General features: G+C 42.1%; 1 protein-coding gene across 1 annotated transcript; it reads left to right on the forward strand.

The window, feature by feature from the left end:
- The first annotated feature begins 370 nt into the window (after nucleotides 1-370).
- LOC133449226 (bladder cancer-associated protein) lies at nucleotides 371-1000 on the forward strand. Its single transcript, XM_061728358.1, has one exon. It carries the CDS (start codon nucleotides 461-463, stop codon nucleotides 728-730), a length of 270 nt encoding a protein of 89 aa, XP_061584342.1. The 5' UTR covers nucleotides 371-460; the 3' UTR covers nucleotides 731-1000.
- The last annotated feature ends 14399 nt before the right edge of the window (nucleotides 1001-15399 follow it).

Consider the following 15399-nt stretch of genomic DNA (forward strand, 5'->3'; position numbering starts at 1 on the left):
GAACCTGGCCAACAAAGATGATTCTGATTCTGATTCTGAAATAGAGGCTGGTTTGGGAGGACGGGTCGGTTACGAGAGGCTCATTAGGAGAAGAAAACTCTTTTTTTTTTTAGGGTGACTTTGGTGTCTTTGGATTTATGTCATTTATAGAAATATAGACCGGTTCTCAGCTGGTTCCCCAGTTGAACCAGAACCAGCCCTGGAACCGGTTTGGTGGAAAAGGGGCTACATGAGAAAAGATTTAATTAACACCCATGTCTTCTCTCTCTTCTCTCTGGTCTCCAGGCATGACCTGACGACGGCGACGTCTGGCTGCTTCCATCTCTTCGGGCTCCATCCCAGCTCCGTGGGGTAGAACCGCTGATCCCCGTGACCCGCCGGCGTCTGAGACTCTGAGACCACGACCTTTGACCTCGTCCCCCGAGCCAGGCAGCCGCCGCGCCAGCGCCATCCAACCACCATGTACTGCCTGCAGTGGCTGCTGCCGGTGCTGCTCATCCCCAAGCCGCTGAACCCGGCGCTGTGGTTCAACCACTCCATGTTCATGGGCTTCTACCTGCTCAGCTTCCTGCTGGAGCGGAAGCCCTGCACCATCTGTGCCTTGGTGTTCCTGGCCGCGCTCTTCCTCGTCTGCTACAGCTGCTGGGGAAACTGCTTCCTGTACCACTGCCAGGACGCCGGCGCGCTGCTGCCGGCCGCCGCGCACGACCCGGCCATCGTCGGCACCTAGGGGTGCCGGGGGAGGAGGAGGAGGAAGAGGAGGACGAGGAGGAGATACACTGGAGAAGGAGGGGAGGGGGGAACTGCCATGCTGTTAAAGGGGCGGGGCTTAACTGTGCTGAAGTGATGCTGGAGGGGATTCCCACCCCAAAGGGCAGGGGCTGAACTGACCACAAGCAGCACACGACTCTGGACAATCAGTCGCTGTGCTGGGAATAAATAAATACCCAAGAACCAAGAGAAAATAACCTGTATTTTTTTATCTATTTATCTGTTTGAAATCTGCTCTACCTACTTCTATCTGCTAAAGAAGATTCTTCTTTGCATTTATTTTGTCTTAGTTTTGATTCTAATTCCGGTTAGAGCGCCCCGAGCGGTGGAAGAAAAATCCACAGAATACTCGCACCTTTGTATAAGCTGCATGGTTGAAAACCTATGAAAAAAAATAGCGGCTTATAGAAAATACTGTAAATGTCCCAAAGCTGGTAGATCATCGTTTTAGAGCATTTTATGTCGTCATTTACAAAAGTTATTGGCCCTCTTTTTATTCGTTTTTGTGTAAAAACCTATAAAATAATCACATAGATGTGGCTTTTGTTATCAGACGAATACAGACATGGATTCCAAAAAATTTAATTACAACATAATTATGCTGTTTATCACTAATAGTTATTGATATTTTGGTTTTATCTTGTTAGATTATTATAAATAAGATATTATTATAAATATGTCATAAGATATATCTGGCATTATTGTGTTGTTTTTTTTAAGCTCTTAAACCTTTTGTTTCTTAAACTTTTTTATTAAAACTTTTTTTTGGTTTGTTTTTTTAACCTGAAGAAACTACATTTTTATTTATGAGTGGATATCATAAAACAAAAAAGTTTTAAACCTGCTTTTGTGTAAAAACAACAAAAATCAAGTGATTTTAGTGTTTCTGTCCGTCACAACAAACAACCTTTTAAAGGTGAAATAATTTAACCAGAATGAGGCCAAAGAAAGAAAAACAAATTGTCTCGTGATTCTGATCCAGTTTTCCTTTAGGTTTCTTCTCATCTTTGTGTGATGACCAAACACACACAGACGCTTCCATCCGTCACGATACCAAAGTAGCAACACAGAAAACCTGCAAAATCCACATAAATAATGACTTTAGTGACTATTAGAGACTTTTAATGTGCAACACAAGTCTCCGTCATCGACCAGGCCGCTCTATGGCGCCCTCTGGCGGCGCCGCGGCGGAACTGCAGCCGAACGCTGTTTATATGCGGTTCAGACTTTAAAGTGGTTATAAAGTGATATGTTTAAAAAGGTATTTATTTAATAAAATTTAAAATGTGGGGTAAGGCAGGTTTTTGAGGATTTTGACGCATCGAGTTTCAGAAGTTTAACTTTAATTAGATTTTTAAATATTCCTGATCTGTAAGGCACTTTGAGCTTTATTCATTTATTTGCACTTTTATTTATTTTTATTTATTTTTTTCACTTAGTTATTTTTTTGTATTTTTTTTGTTTATTTTTTTCACTTTGAGTTTTATATATTTTCACTTTGAGTTATTTTCATTTGTATGTTTTTATTCGCTTTGAGCTTTATTTATTCTTTTCACTTTGAGCTTTATTTATTTTTTTCACTTTGAGTTTTATTTATTTATTTATTCTTTATTAATTCTTTTCACTTTGAGCTTTATTTATTTATTTTTTTCACTTTGAGCTTTATTTATTTATTCTTTATTAATTCTTTTCACTTTGAGCTTTATTTTTTTTTTCACTTTGAGTTTTATTTATTCATTTTTTTCACTTTCAGTTTCATTTTCTTTATTTATTTTTTTCACTTTGAGCTTTATGACCCAAATATTTACTAATTTAAGAGTGAAAACCATAAACTCGACACACTTTGTGGGAATGTTCCCTCTTTCCGCTGTTTTCCAGCTAAAATATGACGTTATTTAACTTTCTTACACCGTTGACGTGACATTTACGTCGTATTGTGCACATTAACTCACAGATATGAAACAGTGCGTGAGGTGAAAATATATATTTATCCTTCATTTTACATGAAAACCAAGTAATGCCTGTAGGAAGAAGGTCAAACAGTCAGATTTGCACACGAACAAACAGATAAATGCAGAAGAAAACGTCTTTGAACCAGATCCAGGATAATAAAGTTCCTCAGGTTGAACCCGGAGACCTCGGGCCTGCAGATCCGTCCGGAGAGACGTCGCCTTCATCAGATCCAGGAGCAGCTCCGGTTCACGGCTCGGGGACTTTATCCTGGTTTAGAGTCGGTTCCACATCCAGAGCTCTGCGTGATTCCAGGTAGAATCACCTGAGTTATAGAAACGTGATTTCCTCCTCCAGGTTCTTGTAAACCTCCTCCTCCATCTCGGCGTACAGCTGGTCCATCTTCTGGAAAGCTCCGTATCCCTTTTTACCTGCAGAGAAATGTGATAAAAAAGTTAAATAATCCCTGAAATAAATAAATAAGATATTTTAAATGAAAGAGAAAACCTACGGAAGAGTATTGGGGTCAGGCAGGGGAAAAATAAGAATAATATTTTAGGAGGAAGAGAAAAAAGTTGAAATGTCCAGAAAAAAGTCGAAATGTCGAGAAAAAAATCGAAATGTTGAGAAAAAAGTCGAAATGTCGAGATTAATGTTGAAGTACAATTTCAACAATAAAGTCGAATAAAGTTGAAATGTTGAGAAAAAAGGCGAAATTTCGACTTTATTCACGAAATTTCGACTTTATTCTTGAAATTGTATTTCAACATTAATCTCGGCATTGACTTTTTTCTCGAAGTGCATAATAAAAAAAAATCTTCCCCTCTCAACTATTTTTTCTCCTGCATGGCCTTTATACTCTTCCGTGGAAAACTAAGTGGTTCTTAATACATTAAAGATCTGGTATCAATTTAGACGACACTTTAAATTCATAGCTCTTCTTTGGTTCCTTTAAAGGGGACCTATTATGAAAAACACGTTTTTTCTTGTTTTAACATATATAAAGTGGTCTCCCCTCACCCTGCCAGCACAGGGGATATGAAATCCCATGAATTTCTGCAAGGTCTGTGACCCCCGCCCTGCAGAATCTTCCAGTGTCATGTGATTTCTACGAGCCGTTCAGAATCTGCTCCCGTCGTTACGACGGGAGCAGATTTCCATAGGCCGGCCTGCTCTGCTGAAACCTCGCCCACAACTAACTCCGCCGGCCGGAGCGTCCGCCATTGTTCAGAAGCGGTGGCTGCTGAACAGTGAGGGACAGTTAAAATGAGGTTTTGCATCGACATTTACCCTCATAAAAGGATCAGTTCCCACAGCACGGACCTGGCAACTGCACACGAGTCAGCAGTAAGTGACGTTAATTTTTTAATGTTATTTATATTTGTCTACAAGTATGATCTTTGCATGGGCTAAGTATTTAGCTTAGCTCCGGAGCACCGGAGCCGCTCACGGACCGGACAGGTGAGCGGCCCCGGGGCCTCTATTAGTACCGTAATACATTTTTCTTCTGTTCATGGTTTCAGATCTTCCAAGCACCTGAAGCTTCAACGACACATTCAGAAGACGCACGGTCCTTCCTTGAGCCAGCAATAGTGCATAAATGTTATTTATATACAACTTATGTTCTTTTTTAACAATAAAGTTTGTAAAATCTGTGAAAATTCAGTGTTGTGATTTCTTGTAACATATGAAATGATGAGGAATCTGAGTAACTGTGGTGTACAATTCAATTAAATCTTCCTGTGTGAATTAGCGTGAAGACGAGGTGACCCGTTCCCTCTTCAGGGAACTAAAGGCTGATTTATGGTTCCGCGTTACACCAACGCAGAGCCTACGGTGTAGGGTACGCGTCGATTTAACGCAGAACCGTAAATCAGGCTTTAAGATCCGTTTCCACCGTGTCATAACTGAATGAGAGCGTCCGACTTTTACGTCGAGCTACGTGACATCGGACGCTCTCTGTCCACACTGAAACTGTTAAACTCTCTCTGTCCACACTGAAACTGTTAAACTCTCTCTGTCCACACTGAAACTGTTAAACTCTCTCTGTCCACACTGAAACTGTTAAACTCTCTCTGTCCACACTGAAACTGTTAAACTCTCTCTGTCCACACTGAAACCGTTAAACTCTCTCTGTCCACACTGAAACCGTTAAACTCTCTCTGTCCTCACTGAAACTGTTAAACTCTCTCTGTCCACACTGAAACTGTTAAACTCTCTCTGTCCACACTGAAACTGTTAAACTCTCTCTGTCCACACTGAAACCGTTAAACTCTCTCTGTCCACACTGAAACTGTTAAACTCTCTCTGTCCACACTGAAACCGTTAAACTCTCTGTCCACACTGAAACCATTAAACTCTCTCTGTCCACACTGAAACCGTTAAACTCTCTCTGTCCACACTGAAACTGTTAAACTCTCTCTGTCCACACTGAAACTGTTAAACTCTCTCTGTCCACACTGAAACCCTTAAACTCTCTCTGTCCACACTGAAACTGTTAAACTCTCTCTGTCCTCACTGAAACTGTTAAACTCTCTCTGTCCACACTGAAACCGTTAAACTCTCTCTGTCCACACTGAAACCGTTAAACTCTCTCTGTCCACACTGAAACCATTAAACTCTCTCTGTCCACACTGAAACCGTTAAACTCTCTCTGTCCACACTGAAACCGTTAAACTCTCTCTGTCCTCACTGAAACTGTTAAACTCTCTCTGTCCACACTGAAACCGTTAAACTCTCTCTGTCCTCACTGAAACTGTTAAACTCTCTCTGTCCACACTGAAACCATTAAACTCACGGCCAGTTAGGACAGTCCAATACAAAAAAAAATAAAGCAATGGAATTGATTTTGTCGCAGAAACTCCGCTTTTTGTACGGAGCCGCTGCTCTGGCCGGAGCGAGGCTTTGTTCCCTCCCCTGCTACACGTCATTCAGGCAGCCAATCAGCACAGAGCCTCATTATCATAGCCCCCCCACCCCCTCAGAATGAAGCACAGAAAAGAGGTTAGAAGCGGTAAAACTAGAGACATGGCCCACAGGCTGAATTTCTGATTTATGTAGAATAAACAAGCTTTAGATTGTTTTTAAGACATTCAAGGCCTGTTTAAAATATACATTAAATGCCATAATAGGTCCCCTTTAAACAACAACCACTTATTTCTTCATCACTTTCAAGAATAAAGTCTAAATTTCGTGAATAAAGTCGAAATTTTTTCTCAACATTTCGACTTTTTTCTCGACAAGTAAATCAAGTAAATCTGCAGCCCGTTGATTTCTATTTTTGGAATTCCTGATGCCTTACTTGCACTAAATTCTTTAAAAAAGGATATATCTTATACATCCTTACTAGCGAGACGTTATTTACTGTTCCTTTTGAAATCTGCTAAATATCTTTCCATTTCCATGTTTTTCTTAAAACTGGAGAAAGTTAAGTCTACATTGAGAGGATGTACGGAGAGGTTTTTTCACAAATGGCAACCCTTTATTTCTTATTTTACAAATTTAGAGGTACAACCCAAATGAGTGTGTCTGTTGTTGTAGTTTGGAACGCAGGAGGAACCAGTATTATCAGTTTCTTCATAATTTAACTGTAGTATTTCCTATTCTATTTGCTTTTTATTTGAAGTTTACATGTGTGTGTATGTATGTATATTTCTTGTATACTATATGTACATATGCATATACCGGTATGTATATGCTTTTTCAATAAAAACATTATTAAAAAAGAGAGAGAAGCTGTCACCGAAGGAGAGGACGGTTTCCTTGGCAACGCTGCGGAGATCTTCGTCCTCCGTCCTCCACAGGTCTGAGATGAGCTCCACGCTCTCCACCGCCTGTCAATCACAAACACGGTGCATGCTGGGTAAACTGAGGGTGCTGGGGGGAAGCTGCACCCGTGGGTGTCTCTGAACCAACCTGATCTCACCAAAATCCGTGAAATGCCCACGACCTCTCACCACTATTTTCCGTGGCACCAACACGGAAAGTGGTATAATTCCGTGTATATATCACGACAACGGATCCCATTGACTTCGCATAGGTACAATATCCGTGGTGCTCACACGGAATTATACCACTTCCATGCTGGTGCCACGGAAAATAGTGGTGAGAGGTCGTGGGCATTTCACAGATTTTTTGTGAGATCAGGTTGCTCTGAACTCACCCATGGGTGTCTCTACTCACCCGTGGGTGTCTCTACTCACCCGTGGGTGTCTCTTACTCACCCGTGGGTGTCTCTTACTCACCCGTGGGTGTCTCTGATCACCCGTGGGTGTCTCTACTCACCCGTGGGTGTCTCTGATCACCCGTGGGTGTCTCTACTCCCCCGTGGGTGTCTCTACTCACCCGTGGGTGTCTCTTACTCACCCGTGGGTGTCTCTACTCACCCGTGGGTGTCTCTGATCACCCGTGGGTGTCTCTCACCCGTGGGTGTCTCTCACCCGTGGGTGTCTCTGATCACTCGTGGGTGTCTCTACTCACCCGTGGGTGTCTCTACTCACCCGTGGGTGTCTCTTACTCACCCGTGGGTGTCTCTACTCACCCGTGGGTGTCTCTACTCACCCGTGGGTGTCTCTACTCACCCGTGGGTGTCTCTACTCACCCATGGGTGTCTCTACTCACCCTCAGACTCTTCAGGGCCAGGCAGGAGCTGAGCTGCAGCTGCAGGTCGGAGCTCTGCAGACTCTCCGTGTAGAAGACGACGGCCTGCAGGGTCAGAGGTCAGAGGTCACAGGACAGGTCAGAGGTCATAGACGTATAGACGTCTCCGCCCCATGGAGCTGCTGCGATACGTCAACGTCGCCGCCATATTGGATGTTCAAGACTCTGCTGTAAACTAATACAAGTACATGGACTTATTTTCATAAAGCGTCTTTCTACAAAGAAATGTACGTTTTACGTCTCATTTATTCATTCACACACGCACTAATATACTTGGGAAACAGTTAGGCACCAAATATAATATATTTAATTTTCTCAGATGGCAAAAATAAGAACTTTATTGATCCGACATAGGAGTAATTCATGTTATATCAGCTATAGAGAACAAGGTAGTGCCGAAAAACAATATACAGGACTGTTTCCTCAGGTAAAAACAACACTTCAGATCTGTTAAAATCAAAATTTTGTTGGGATAAAAGGCTGTATCTAATTGCATTGATCTTACTTCTGAAGTGGTCTGCAAAATCCTCACATGCAGCATCAGATGCTGATATGGTGGATTTGATAAAATCTGTGTTTATTAAAAGATCGATTGTTTTAAAAAGGAATTTAGAATTACTTTTGTTTTGTGTGATGAGGTTTGAAAAATGGAGGGTTCTTGCCAGTTTTACTGCGTTGTAATTGTGTAGTTGTTCCTTGAAAATATCCAAGTCAATGCTTAATTTTGTTTTTCTCCATTTTCTTTCTGCAGTTCTTTTCCAATTTTTTGATCGTCTCATTTCTCCATGGTGGTATAGTTCTAGCTTTTAATGTATTATTTTTAAATGGAGCTGCAGCGTCAATGAATGACTTCAGTTTGCTGTTAAAATGATCACCAATAAAATCACACCATGCAGGTAAAAACTGCGCAGGGGTGTGATGTAAAATGTCAATAAATGCTAAGCTTATATGCCATTTCCTCTTAGTTCAGTTGGATGAAACTGGTGATATTAAAAAATACACAATAGTGGTCTGACACAGCCAGGTCAACAACAGAAGAAACACCTATTGCGGCTTTCCTGTACTTAAAAGAGCCGCTTGAGAGTTTTTGTTGGGTCCTGTATATTTATGACGCGCTGCTGCTGACATAGAAGCACGCTGAGTCCGAGATACGTTTTTATGGCGTTTAATGACAGAAGCTCAGCCACATCGGCCTCCCGATTACATCCACTTAATAGGTTTTAAATGTGTACACTGCAAAGTGTAATCGGGGTGATCAGTAAGATGCGGTCAACAAAAATTACGGCTACCCAACTCGCCTCTCTCCTCCCCAGTGCAGGTGATTTGATTCCTTATATAAGCTACGGTGATGACCCACGTGACCCAAACTTCCTTCATCACCGTGACAACCAGATCAAACAAATGAAACATCAATATGTGGCTCCTACACACCAGCCCCTAATTATTGAACTAATCTCAATAATTACTGACATAATTAGACAATAATTTTAACATTAAAACTCAAAATGTCCAACCCATAATCCACAAACGAATCTTCTTTCTTCTTGAATCATATGACTCAAAGTCCACAGTCTCAATGGTCAAAGTCAAACAGTCCAAAGGATAGAAGAAAAAAATCAAAAAAAAGTCACAACTGAAGCCGGTGCATCCTCTGATGGCTTCAGCCTCCTGCAGCAGGCAAACCTTTGTGATCGGCCGATCCAGGCAGGCAGCTCCGGGTTTTAATCCGCACCTGGTGGACGAATCCTCTTCGGTCTGGGAAGGTTTGTATCACTCGTCCCACAGGCCACGAGGTACCGTGCTGTCCATGATGATGACAAGGTCTCCCACAACCAGATTCCTCTTCACTCCTGTCCATCTTCGACGCTCCTGTAGCTGAGGTAGATATTCCTTCATGGTCTTTTGCTCTGTGACTCTCTGGGATGACTTCGAGCACTCCAGATCTGTTACTCAACCACTTTGTCAGGGAAAATCCACTGTAGCAATGCCCGTGGTCCTCTGCACACTTTCTGAGAGTGAAGTTAGCACAACTGGGAGATGATGTTGCTCCAAACAGATGCACCTTCATGCGATACTCAGCAGGTAGTTGCTGAATATCCCCCTTAGGCCACCAGAGGAACCTTAAGAGGTCTCTGTCATGAGGAGGGACCTGGACCTGGTGGAACATAGCTTCAATGTCGGCCATGATCACAACCGGTTCCTTCCTAAACCTGGTCACCACTCCAATCAGAGAGCTAGTAAGATCAGGGCCCTGTAGAAGTTCTGCATTCAGAGATGTTCCTTGATATCTTCCTCCACAGTCAAACACAACTCTGATCTTTCTTTTGGTGGGATGGTAAACTCTGTGGTGTGGTATGTACCATACTTTTCCATCACCACGGTCCAGCTCCTCTTCTGGCACCTTCTCAGCATAGCCTCTAGCCAGAAGGTTGTTTATAAAGGTGTTATATTCAGTGTGGAACGTTGAGTCCTTCTGAAACCTTCTTTTCAAATGACACAAACGTTGCTCAACCACTCTCTTGTTATTTGGCATGCTGATATCTATGTTCCTTAAAGGTAAAGCAATCTGATAATGCCCCTCCACCTGTTTTGCTGAGTTGGTGACAAACTCCAGGAACCTTTTGTCTTCCTTTGACATCCCCGGTTGCTCTTCAATGCTACTTTCAGAGAAGTCATTCTTAAACTGTTGCTGCCAGAGATTGTCCAGGTTCACAACCGAAACTCTGTTGACAGTTACTTGTGGATGCTCCCAGCTAACAGTCTCTCCACTGTTTCCTGTCAGTGGACCATTAACAGTCCAGCCCAGCAAGGTTCGGATGGCATATGGTCCATCATCCACACTACACACCACTTCCAGTGGTTCCAGCGCTTTAGGAACATTGGTTCCAATCAGTAGCTCTATTCCTGCATCAATCTGAGGTAAGTGAATATGTTTCAGATGTGGCCATTGCTCAATATCCTTTTCAGTTGGAATATTTTCTCTGTGTACAGGCATGGACTCTTGTGTGTAAGCTCTTGGTAGCTCAAAGAAATTGTCCCCCTCCAGTGCTGCGACCTCCAGTCCTGACACTATGTTACTGCTTACGACTTTCTCCTGGCCCATGGTTCGAAGGAGAATGCGTCCCTTCCTCCCTGTGATGTGGAGCTTGTGCATTAAGCTTTCAGTGCAGAAGACAGCAGTACTCCCCTGGTCCAGGAAAGCGTAAGTGATGACAGTTTTTGTTCCTTTGTTGGATTTGACCTGGACCGGCACAATGGGCAGTTTGCAGTCCTGGTCTCCAGCCCCTGTAAGACCACTTGACACGAGTGTACCGTCAACGTGCTCTGGGCTCCTCTCTGTCTGCTCGGAATCATTGACGGGTTCCTTGTGAAGTATGGTGGGATGTTTAAAGCTGCACTTTGAGCAGGAGATCCTTTTCCTGCAGTCTTTACTGATGTGCCCTGTGCACAAGCAGCCGAAACAAATGCCATTTTCCTTTAAGAAGCCTATCTTCCGTTGATGTGGCATTCTTCCCATCTGTACACATACATCTAATGTGTGTCCTCCTCCACAGCAGATGCAGACTTTTCTTCCCGTTTGCTTAATTTCTCTTTCTTTCGTTGCAGGCTGATAATTGTTCTCCACAGGTCCTACAGTGGTAGCAAAGCTACTCTCCTTGTTTCCAGGACGAAGTTGCAGCTTGGGTTTGTTTGATCCTCGATTTATGGTTATTGATTCAGAGTCTTGTATGTTGCCAAACACCGGATCAGTCAGAATTTTCACTTGCTTTTCAATGAAGTTAGCAATGTCTGTGAGCTTAGCTCTCCGCTTGTGTCGTTCCTGCAGCTCACAAGCATGGTTCCTCCATCTGTCTCTCAATTTGTAAGGAAGCTTTTTAATGACACACAACATGTTGGAAGGCATATCCATATCTGAAAGATATTGCACATCCTCCATGGAGTTACAGCAGCTTCTCAGGAAGAGACTGTAGTCCTGCAGAGCCTTCACGTCCTCTGCTCTGATTGGAGGCCACGAGAGGGCTTTATCCATGTAAGCAGAGGCCACCTTTTGTTCATTACCGAACTGTAGGCGGGTGCAGATATGAAAAAAAAGCACCTTACCCCAAAAAAATTGCAACAAAAGGTTTTTCAACAGTTTTCTGTAGTATTAGGTGTCCTTAATAACATACTAAAAGTCTGCCAAAGTCTGACCACTAGAAAGGTGTCATTTTCAAGATGGCGTCCCAGATGGTCAAAATCACCCTAAAATGTGTATAGCTCCTTTATTATATACCCTAGACAAGTAATTTTGGTGTCTAATCCTATATTTATGAGGCCTGGGAATCCACTGGTCTTGTCCAAACTGCAGAGATACACTTACATAATTATGAAATCCAATATTTTGTATTTGCCCTATTGGTGGACCATGTCCACACCCATCATGTCCGAGTACAACGATGCCATGCAGGAATTCAATGAGCTGACCTACACGACCAGTGAGCAACACAAGGAATCGACAGAGGCAAGGATCAAACGAGATCACGCTGACCTGGAGAGAATGAAGGAAAAACTTTCCTTTTGCAAACCATTCTCTCAAGAACCAGCTTTGAGAAACATTGTTACCGGTGTTGTCGCCAAACCTGATGTCAATGTTCACGAGTTTGAGTCTGTTGGGAATGAGATCATTGGGAAAATTGTTGGGAAACCAGTTTTTGGAATCTCATTCAAACGCAATGACATGGCAAAAACTCTTGCAGATGATTGCAGCATCAAAATCACCCAAGACCGAACCATTGATCCTGCTCTGTTGTTCCAACGTTTTCTGATTATGTCAAAAACAGGACAACTTTCACTTGAAGATGTCATGGGCTATGAGCTCAGTCCATTCCCTGCAGCACTGTTCGAAGCCAAAGAAATCTTCCGTAAAGCCGACAAGCCCCAACTGGCACAGGCTGTCGCTGAATTTACAGGCAAGAAGTCAAAGAAAAGTGTCCTGGATTCTATCCCACCAACTGAACAGTATGTCCTTGATGGTGGCTCCCTGATTCATCGCTTGCCATGGAAGAGGGGTGACAGTTATGGTGCCATTGCACAGTCATATGCAGACTTTACGATAAAGCATTATGGTAAAGCAACTGTTGTCTTTGATGGTTATAGTGAAGGTCCTTCTATCAAAGACAATACACATCAGCGGCGCGGGCAATATGCACACCCGGTTATTAGCTTGGATGCAAATACTGAGTTTGTGGGAAGAAAGGATGACTTCCTATCCAGATCCAGTAACAAACAAGGGCTTATTCTTCTTGTCACTGAGGAACTGCAGAAGAAGGGCTGTACTGTCATCAATGCACCAGGGGATGCAGATGTGGACATTGTCAAGGCTGCAGTCCAAGCGTCACAACATCAGCCGACAACCTTGATAGGGGAAGATACAGATTTACTTGTTCTTCTTCTCTACTATGGTGAGACGAGCAATAGAGGCCTTTATTTTCGTTCAGATAAGTCAAAAGTACCCAAGGTGTATGACATCAGCGAGATGCAAAAGGTCCTGGGTAAAGACTTGTGTTGTCAGTTGATGTTTGTTCATGCCTTCACAGGCTGTGATACAACATCACGCATTTTTGGTGTTGGGAAGAAAACTGCTTTCCAGAAACTTGTGAATGGGGAAACGACCATCCAGGCATGTGCGAATGGATTTGCACTACCAAAGCAAGCAAAAGCTGCCATAGAGGACCTTGGGAGCAAGGCGATGGCAGTCATGTTTGGTGGCAAGAATACCGATGCACTTGCATCTTTGCGCTACAATCTTCTCAGCAAGAAAATTGTGTCTGCGAAGGCATTTGTTACCCCAGAACATCTCCCTCCTACAGAGTCCTCAACGAAATATCATTGCCAAAGAGTTTATTACCAGATCATGGTGTGGACTGAAATGGATAGTGATATGAATCCTGTTGATTGGGGATGGAAATTGGAGGACAATCGTTTTCTGCCAGTTATGACAAAAAAAGCTGCTGCCCCAGAGAACCTCTTGCAGATGGTCCACTGTAATTGCCCAACGGCTTGCCGTACACAACGTTGTAGTTGTAGAAGATATGGACTGCCCTGCATGCCTGCCTGTGGATCATGCCAAGTGGAAAATTGTGAGAATCCACATAATCAAGCATTATGGGAGGAAGAGTGTGATGATGACTAATTGTTACTCCGGAGTGGAAAAAAGGAAATGAAAAAATATAAGTAAGACGGTAAAAAAAAAATCACAAAAAACACAAAAAAAAACAAAAAAGAAAAAAAACACAAAAAAACTAAAAAAATAAATTAAAATAAAATAAAAAAGGGGCTAGCGGTACTGAGCCTTCACGTGGCAGCCCTGTTTAGACTAATTTCACAGTACCACGTAGTAATAATTGATTTATTCCTCATTAGTATAAAAATTAATCTCCAGAAATCACCAGAATGTGAATTGAGAGAAACCTCATTTCCCCATGCATTGTGACATCTTTTTTTATGGCATGTGGAAAAAGGAGATTATGTTTGAAATGTTTTTCTTTGTTTTTTTTCATGTCAATTATTTTTCTACATAATTGTACTTCGATCACTTCACTATGATTTGTATATGCTTATTTTAATTCTAGATAATCAAATCATGGGGTTAGACACCAAGATTGCTTGTCTAGGATGAATAATGAAGGAATAATGGTATTTTTAGAGACTGGCGGCGGCCATTTTGAAAATCGGACCTTTCTAGTGGTCAGACTTTGGCAGACTTTTGATATGTTATTAAGTACACCTGATACTACAATAAACTATTGAGAAACCTTTTGTTGCAATTTTTTTGGGGTCAAACCATAACTGCACCTGCCTACTGCTCCTTTAATAAAGCTTTTGCTTTTATGTATCCCCGTTCTGAGTTTATGTGTTGACAGCTTCTCACAAGTTCACACTTTAGCATGACCTTTTGTGTGTTGTTCCAAAAAATATAAACGATCACTGCTGTTAGTTGTGTTTCTCTCAACTCCATTCTCAAAAGCTTTAATGAACGTGTGATATTCCAATGGATCGCCATCATAGATTGGGATCTCTCTTTTAGGTAGAGCTGAGAGGCTTTGCTGTTGTACTAGCAACGTTGTTATTTCGTTCTGCTTCATCATTACGCCAATAACATAATTTCTGGGTTCCAGATCCATTGCATTAAATCCTGGTTGTTCATGTGAATCCTGTGTGTTGAATGAGGGGTTCACAAGGAGTTGCACTTGGTCTTGTCCATGTGGAGTTATATTTAGGTTTGTGTTTGTATTTGTTTTGATTTGTTTTGGAACGAATTCATCTGCGTCAACATTAAATAACTGCTTAGATTGTGTCTTTTCAAAATATGATTTCATCCCATCAGAAACCTTTGATGCCACTTTTCCACTTGTTGTGCTTCGTATCTTGAGAATTTCCAGCGTTGCCATTTTTTCTGCAATTTCAGTGTTGAGTTTGAGTTCTTCTCTCCTTTTGGGCAGGCGTTGTTCCTCTTCTTCCAAAGCATGCTTTTCTTTTAATAGTCTTTGCCTCATGTTTAAGGCTGCTAGCTCAGCTTCTGCCTTTAGACGTATGGAAGAAGTTGAAGAGCTCTCTGACTTAAGTGTTTTATGGCTTCCCACATTTGAAACACTGTCACTTGGTTTAATGTCATCCTCAATTTGCATTTCTTCATTAATTTCTGATGAATCCTGGTGCTCCTGACAGGGGTTTTGTTCAGTTTCAACAATCCAGTTTTGAGTGCTCTTTTGAAATGTATTGCTGTAATCCATGATAGTTGAAAACCATTCTTTTTGTTTGATGAGTTCATCTTCAGGAAGTAAAGGCAACAGTCTACTGTGTGTAGTTGTAGCATTTTCACACAGTGTGTTTAAGGTCTCCATACATTGTTTCACTTCCGACACATTTTTCTCTTGTTTCATTAACTCTTTCATCTGTGGTATTAAACCTTTTATTTTATCAACATCACGTTTGCGTTCTTGTCTAACAGACGCCATATCAGAGCACGAGGAGGCAGCA

This window comes from Cololabis saira, chromosome 8 (genome assembly GCF_033807715.1).
Source record: "Cololabis saira isolate AMF1-May2022 chromosome 8, fColSai1.1, whole genome shotgun sequence".
Classification (NCBI taxonomy): domain Eukaryota; kingdom Metazoa; phylum Chordata; class Actinopteri; order Beloniformes; family Belonidae; genus Cololabis; species Cololabis saira.

What these genes read in the sequence shown, in the direction of transcription:
- LOC133449226 (XM_061728358.1), top strand. Translation starts at nt 461, where the DNA reads ATGTACTGCCTGCAGTGGCTGCTGCCGGTGCTGCTCATCCCCAAGCCG.